The sequence below is a fragment of the Asparagus officinalis genome, chromosome 8, assembly GCF_001876935.1.
Source record: "Asparagus officinalis chromosome 8, Aspof.V1, whole genome shotgun sequence".
Lineage (NCBI taxonomy): Eukaryota > Viridiplantae > Streptophyta > Magnoliopsida > Asparagales > Asparagaceae > Asparagus > Asparagus officinalis.
Genome location: NC_033801.1, coordinates 85,373,028 through 85,381,446, shown reverse-complemented (window position 1 = coordinate 85,381,446; position 8,419 = coordinate 85,373,028). Strand labels below are relative to the sequence as shown.

The following is an 8,419-nucleotide window of genomic DNA, read 5'->3' as shown; positions in this document are numbered from 1 at the left end:
ATCCAGTCGAAGTAAATTAGCGATAGGGGTGCGTATGCTCTTCCAAGTTGCACTTGCTGGAAGTATAAACAATAACTTTTAAAAAATTGCATGCATTGAAAACCATACGTAGTATTCATAGCCAACTGTTAAAAAAAACTATATAGTAATTATTTTTAAAGAAGTATACAGTAATTGGCAACTGACACTCAGTTTACTCTACAATAATATATATAGCAATTACTTTTTATTTATAGCCGACTATCATACAAAAATATATGTTTAAGAAAACTGAGCAGAAGACTAAGGGAGAAAAAGAATGTGCATGGGTTCCTTACATTGTCTTCTACGGAAAAATAATTCTGGGTTCAAACAGTTATTAAAATAATTACTCAGTCCCACAAATCTCAAGATCAATATATGACAACCCCTCTTGTTGCTATATGCTTGTCGCTATATTTTTGTTTCTCTCTTTTATAATCACCCTAAATTTCCTCTTAAAATTCTATTGTATTTCTTTTTTCCAGGTTAAAGCCAATCATTTTGATGTTATGGAATAATCTCCTCGCCAGTGAAGGAGCAACTATAGTGGAGATGATAAAAACATGGCCTCTTATTCTTGGAAAGCGGCTGGAAGTCACTTCTTTCATCAACGAATATTACCATGTTTTATATTCTTACACCATATGATATACACAATGACACCAATGACACATGCATAAATAATTTATTGCAGGGATGTCTCTATTGACCAAATCCTCAAGCACTTTCCTCATTAACCCAGTTATTCCGCAAACAACAACATCAAGGAGCTGGTATTATTCGTACACTTTGATTATTGCACATTTCAATCATTTACTTAAACCAGCGGACTTCACACTTCCCATGCTGCAAGAAAATACAGAGATTATAGAAGAAGAACCGCGAACAAATCTTACACCCTATAAGAAGCGCCAACATCATTACACCATAAATATTATCACCATCGACAAAATCCCGCAAGCTCCCATTGAGGTAGTAGACAATCTGCATTCAGTTATGTTCACAACCACCAATAACAATATTCCCTTTCTTGTGCAAGCCTAATTCTTTTCATCTTCTCCTTCGTGTTCAAAGTAAGGCCGAAATTTATGGTTACATGCTTCTGCTTCCATTTCAGACTTTCAGCAGATACTGCATGAATTGCAATACTGAGAATGCTATAGCAAAACCAAGGTAACAAATGCTTCAACCCATAAACGTGAAAAATTATTTCGTACATAAAACTTGCTTGCTCAAATCATTAAACCTAATAAGAACTTGAATAAAAAAAATTGCCAAAATTTTTCAACTGTTTTACCATATGCACGTTTCCATATCTACAGAAAACCCCAAAATGGGACCTGTTACTGTTTCTTGAAGATTATAGACAAACTTATGCCTTTGAGTTGGAAGTGGGAATATATCAACGCTCATATAAAATTAGTCCATATGATTTGAGTATAGGGAGAGAGATTTTCTCAAGAAGTTCAGTCCGAAAACTTTTTATTAGGTACATGTAATCCATAACTACAAGCATGGATGCAAATCTACACTTCCTTTGACATAAGTAGTGACCAATTACTGGAATAAGCTTCCTGTAACTATTTCTTCAATATATTCTCACAAGTTACAATGTCTCAAGTAGTGACCAATTTCTTGGAGGTTTGTCATTACTATTAAAACAAGCAGATCTTAATTTTCACACTTACTTTGAATAAAATGAAGTATCAGTTAGCAATCTTTGTCCCTTCTTGATTCTGAATAATCAATAAAAACATTACATGTATAAACTTTAGCAACAATGCAGTCCAACTGAAAGATATATACACTAAATTGCATATAATTTAAACAATCTTGCCAAAAGGCTCAGAATTTTTAGAAACTTCAAATTGAGAGAAAAGTACTTTAAAAAATAGGTACATCACCAAATAGAACCCTCAAATTGAGGGAAACGTTGATGTGAAACAATGTGTATGCAGGTATGAAGAACAACGATAACAATGTTTCACCAAATCAGCGATCGATCTAGGCATGAAACTTGAGAAGAAAGTGAAGCTCTAGATGGTTTTAAACAAAATTTCAATGTACTAAGTTTACGGCCTTGTAAATTATTCAGAAAAATAAATGTAATGATTCGTCCTCGTAATAAAGTTCGACTTGTAATATTTAGATCAGCAAATATACGCGGCAACAGAATCATTCGCTCACTAATCAAGCAGAATCCAGCACAATCGCAATTGATATTAAAATTGATAATAACATGCACGCAATAGCAGTTCCTAAAATACTGGGTCGAATGAAAACGAAACATTCGTAGGTTTGAACCGGTTCTACGTGAGGGACCTCTGGAGGTGGTGCGACGTCGCCGAATATGAGGGGAAGGAGTTCTCCGAGCGCTACGTAACTGAGATGAAGTGGCGTGTCTAGGTGGAAGCACCTGTGCCACGAACTGATTCCCAAACGGCTCTCCACGCTATCAGAGTCACACGATCAACGTAATCTGCGGGAATGTCGAATGACTGATAATCAAACCATTGAGAAAGCTGCAAATCGATCACACCGGTTTCTGGGTCGTACACGAACTGGACGTCTTCGGTTGCTGGATAGCGGAATCAAGGTTCGAATCGGACTTGAATCAGACTCAAATCGGACTCCAAACGGTTCTGAAACAGACTTGAATCAGGTATAAGATATTAATGGGTTTGTTGCGAATGTGGGTCAGATCTGAATTGAAAATCAGATCCAACTGAACCAGGGCGGGTCTAATCAAAGAGAACCAGATCCGAAGGGCCTCTTCAGTGTGATCTTCAATCTGAGGGGAAGAGAGGGCGAGCGAAGTCTGAGGATGACGAAGGGCGGTGGCAGTCGAACTGAACAGTGATGTGAGCGACGGCTAGGGTTTCAGGGGAGGGGGCTCTGATGGAGATGAAGGCAAGAGCTTTGGCGGCTGTTCAAAGGGAAGGCGAACAGGGGTTCGACGGCTGGGGAGGAGAAGAGTTTGGGGCTGTTCACGGCGCTCGTGGAGGAGAAGGAGCAGGGGAGAGGGGGAAAATCGTGAGCAGCTGCTGGAGGAGGAGAAGGCAGTCGGGGGGTTTGGCTGCGCCTTTGGAGGAGGAGAGCGGGATTTGGCGCTGGCTAGAGGAAGGATAAGGGACAGGGGGAGCGGGCTAGGGTTTCACACCCACGTTTCACACCCACGTTTCACACGTTCAAGCACACAGGTAATTGCAAATATTTTTCAAAATCTTCATTGCCTCATTCTCATTATGGTCATGCTTAAAAAGAAAAAAAATACAGATTTGGGATTCCTCAAATCACTCAAACAAATTCTAAAATCCCTAAAATCACTCAAATGCCAAAAACTGACTAACTACCAAATCAAACCACAATTGAAATTCAAATCTAAACTAAATAAAACTGAATTAACTACTAAACTGAAAATCAAAACCACATAGTAGGGATCCGATGCAAAGCTAAAACACGACGTCTCCTGCCCTAATAAACATGTCGAAAATCTCGTGCACGTGCCTGGATGTCCGCATCAAACATACTTTAAAAAACAGCATACATCACCAACTATAGAAACCATCTCCAGGACTAAAAATATTCAGAACAAAACTTAAATCTCTTAACTCTCAAGAAAAGAAAATAAGCAAGAACATCGTATCCTTGTTTTTCGGACTTAGCAACATCTTTACCAGTTCCTAAAACTTAGCATAAAAATCCAAAACAGATAACGCAGAATAATAGTTTCAATTCTTTTAGTAGTAAAAGAATACATAATTGTCTAAATTTTATTATAGTACCCGTTGGATTTGACTTGATAATTCCATAGACGATGTCTCCAGCAAAACTAGATCCTATTCTTTATAGCATCTTAAATCATCAGAGGCTTAACTAAATTTGGCTCAAAAGTGTAGACTACCCCTGTACTATTGCTGTTTCAACTTCCTCCCCCTGTATTTTCATTTTGGCTAATAGACATTGGCTGAATTTTGCATTAAGTTCACCCAGTGACAATAGCTACCAAAATTTCGCTAAGAATAAAAAAGTCAAAACATCAAGTCAAGTACCATTCACATATCTTCAGAAAAATCAAGGTACCCCAAATATAAGCGATCAAACATCAAGTCAAGTATCATTCACATATCTTCTAAAGATATCTAATGCATCAAACTATGTTTTTCTTACAATTCGTTCATATTATTTTCTTCACAACTTTTGTTATTCCAAATGAACTGCAATTTCTTACTTATCAAATACTCCTTTATTTTTCATATGGCATATTTATCAGTGTTTTAAATATCGGCCGCCATGTCCGACATGGCGGCCGATATTGCGGATTCGGAGCCTAGCCGCCACGAAATTGTTGAATTTAATGCGTATGGCGTTTTTGAGGTCATGTCGGGGACATGTCGGAAAATAGCGGATATATCGGGCGATATTTCGGCCATCAAATATCGGCCAAAATTCAGAAATATCGGTTTCACATTGATATGTTGAAATCATATGATTTGCAATATCTTTCACCTTCTATTTATGTAAAGTTTCACATTGTTTCCCATCCACTACCCATATGGGTGCTTGTTGTAGGTTTTAATTACTTGTTATTGCATGTGTTTTCTTTATAATGGAAGGCTATAAGAACACATGAATTTATTTGTATTAGGTGCACATATACTTCGGTTTACTAGTTTCTTGTTTGGAGAAATGAAAGATATATAATAAAAATCCTGCAATTGTTAGTCGATGCAGTTAAGTAGTTTAGAATAGCAATTACGAGTTTAATTTTTAATTTCAGTAGAATTTTCTTTTTGTTCCTACTAGTATAATACACGCGCTTTGTATGTGAACATTTTTTTTGTAATCTTTTTCTTTGAGTGTAAAATTATGAAGTGACTTTTATAATAACATAAATTCTTAAATTGAACAATTAATAAATCTTTACATTAATAAATAAAGTTGTGTATAAAGAATTGTATTAGTAATTTTTATATTCTGGATAATTATTATACTTTAATAAGAATTGTCTAAACATATGCAATTAAGCTGTTCTAGTGTCTATTTGGTTTTCTATGCAAAAGCAAAAACTTGGTGGTTGCTTGTGAAAATGAAGACCTTCTCATATGTACTTTTTTATATGTTTAGACAATATAATTATCAAGTATGTGAAGATTCCATTTATGATATTATATCAACCCATCCGATATGGCAATCCGATATTTTTTTCATGTCCCCCGATATATCCCCGATTTCCGCTATCCGACATGAATTTTGGCCGAGCGACATGAACCCGACATCCGATATTTAAAACCTTGATATTTATCATAAAATATTTTATCTTCTAATAGGAAGGAAAGGTGGATACAACATTTCTCAACTAGTTTGAAGGACGATACGAGACCATGCACTACTACATGGCTACTGTTGTCCTAGATGAGCCAAAAAACATGTATATATCTCTCTTAGATGAAATTTTTAGTAGTGTATTAGGAAATTTTTGGTAGTGTATTAAACTCTCAGTGATCCATATTTTCAAATACGGATCTTGTTTATTAGAGGGCTCTAGCAACAGCCACAAAAAGTGTTTATTTTGATATACTGTAATCTCTGTAAATATACTGTATGTCAATCTGCCCTATGTATATAGAACTCGCAGTTATATGGCCGCAACAGCAGCAAATTCTATCTTTGTAAATATACTGTATGTCAATCAGCTCCATGTAATATAGACCTCGCGCAGTTAATATCTCCTTTATCTTTGTAAATATACTGTATGTCGATCTTCACTGCTAGGAGTTTTCCCCCCCTTCCTTTCAGATAGTGATTCTATGACTGTGAAGTAGGAGACCTGCTTTTCAATGCAAGTGTAAATAAATCATTTTGCCTGTTCTAGACATTTGAATATACAAATCCACACATACTGCAGTCTCCCAAATCATTGAAATTGTTACCGAAATTATTACTTGGCAAGTGTATAAAGCTGAAGAATACACTAACAAAACTAAAGCCAGCACATGCATTGCACGTGCCCAGCTCACTAGTTCTCCTAAATATCCGACGACTGTTAGGAGTATCAGACATAATTATTATGCTTATGTCATGCATGCTAACACTACCCAGGTGGTTCAATCAGAATTTTTGCCAAGAAATTCCGCATAAAAGAAAATTTAAATATTTGGACAATATTATCATGAAATGCAGAAGCACATCACAAGATCATTGGGTAAATTTATAGATGCTCTAGAGATCAGTTTTCTGTTCGATTTACACATATTTCATCACCGGCATCCAAGCCATTTCCAGCCAAATGAAGTGCGGTCATGTCAATAAAATCCTCATATGATATGAGTTCTAATATACAGACACGTAAACTAAATGCACAAAGAATGTATAGACGGGCGTTGATGATTCAAGAACAAGCACATTTTTCTCTACAAGCTTTATACTCAAAATAAAGTGAACAGATTCTCAAGTCCCTCTCTAATATTAGGTCCTACTGAATATTATTAGAAAAGGTTAGCTTGGTCTAGAAATAAGATAAGTCATTCTGTAGTAGACATACATATTTTCCTTAGAAGTCCTTATAACCTAATAATGCAACTCAAACCCAATTCTTGTGAATATCACCTAACTATCCCCTCAACTAGAACCTCTCAATACACCTTCTCTACCTTACTTCCATTCAAATTATGAAAGGATAGTCTATTCTAGTTTGAAACATCTGCAATTGAACTGCTATTATTACTAAAGTTAATAAAATCGCTTATTTCTAGAGAAGAAAAAAAATCATGATGGCCTAATGTTCCAGATCTTTCAAGCAAGGAACAAAGGTAGAGCAACGCAAATGCCAAGAAAATACCTGAGACCATGTTAGCCTATCAACCTGAGACTAGCAGAGTTGAAGTGGTTGATTGCTGAAGATTAAGTAATACCCAATTGGATCAACTAGAATACACTGCAAGGAGATGAATAATTCTTACAACAAGAACACAAATTAACAATACAGATGCAATTAAGTTTAGCTTCTTGTCCCATCTATGTAAGCCTACATGTATTCTCCCAGCATACGACAAATAAAACGAAGAATGGAATAAGATCCCATGTAAGAGGTTAAGATAATGACCATTTAGTTTGTCTCCCTCACTCACGCAGAACATAAGACTAGTTAATAAATTGCAAGTTAAGCTCCAAAAAGAGAAACAGTTTGGTCATCAGTAAACAATACCTCAATTGCATAGACACGCAAAGAATCGTCATTTTCCACACCCATCCACATAAATTTCCTGAAGCTGTGGAACCTTGTGTTTATGAGGAATAATGAATTTGTCCATAAACCCCTTTTCTGAATAAGACATGATAGAAGCCAGCATAGGCTCTCTGTCAAGCAATCCTCTCGACCTCAAAATCTTCACAACTTCATACCGTGGAATCAACCTCTTCTCCAAGCTGTACATCAGCAGCAAAGGACGCTGAGCAACATAAACCGGCTCGCACTCAGCTTCCTTCAACAAGAACTCCATCTTTTTAGACAGCGTTCTATGGGAGATGTCCAAGATGCTCGGAGCTTTGGAGGATGCAGAGATGAAGTCAGCCTCCGACCACCCAAACTTCTTCATGATCTCAAGACTGCCATTCAGTTTGATCTTGCTTACGCTGCTCAGGGTCAGGAGAGCCCATACAAACATCCCCGAGCCCCGGGCAATACCCATCTCGTTCTCGACGCGGCTCGCAGGGCTCGCAGCTTCAGCCAGGGCTTGTGGCCTTCGGGTGACGAACCTCGGGCTCCTCCTCGCCACCATTCTGATCCTCTCGTCAGAGACTCCACAGCTTCGAAGGAAGGCGACATTGGGCTTGACAGCCTTCTCGACGCTGTCGGCGATGAAGCTGTTGCTTCGCTTTAAGTTCTTGATGAGCTGCTCCCTAGAGCCGAGCAAGCTCTGCCAGAACTGGATCTTCGGGAGGATTTTGCGGTTGAAATCGAGGCACAACACCCTGCAATTCGAACTGATAAGGTCGGTGAGGTCAGAGCCGGAGAAGCCTATCTCGTTCAAAGCCCGGAACTTTGGAGCTAGGGTTTTGTCGAGGTTGATGGCGAGGCATTTTGGGTAGCCAGACACGATCTTGTTGATTTGGGCGTCGCTGAAACCGTGGGTTTTCATGAAGGCGATGAAGGATTGGGGCTTGTCGAGGGATTTGAGGGAGGAGATGTACTTGGAGGCTCTCGTTGCTTTTTCCAGAGAGAAGCCGAGTTCTTCGACGAGGTAATCAACAATAAAATGATGGCTACTGAGGGGAGGCCGTGCTGGGCTTGTAGTGGCGGCGACGGAGGAGGTGGAGGAGGAGAGGCGGAGGAGTTGCAGAGCTCGGAAGTGGGGGCCACGGCGGCAGCAGGAGGAGGAAAAAGAAGGGAGATTGA

General features: G+C 38.3%; 1 protein-coding gene across 1 annotated transcript; it reads right to left on the bottom strand.

The window, feature by feature from the left end:
• Positions 725–8,413, bottom strand: LOC109820265 (transcription termination factor MTERF15, mitochondrial-like). The gene is made up of 3 exons (XM_020386391.1): positions 7,229–8,413; positions 6,863–6,958; positions 725–1,152 (listed from the first exon to the last, which is right to left on the bottom strand). The coding sequence occupies exon 1, from the start codon at positions 8,160–8,162 to the stop codon at positions 7,257–7,259; it is 906 nt and encodes a 301-aa protein (XP_020241980.1). The 5' UTR covers positions 8,163–8,413; the 3' UTR covers positions 725–1,152; positions 6,863–6,958; positions 7,229–7,256.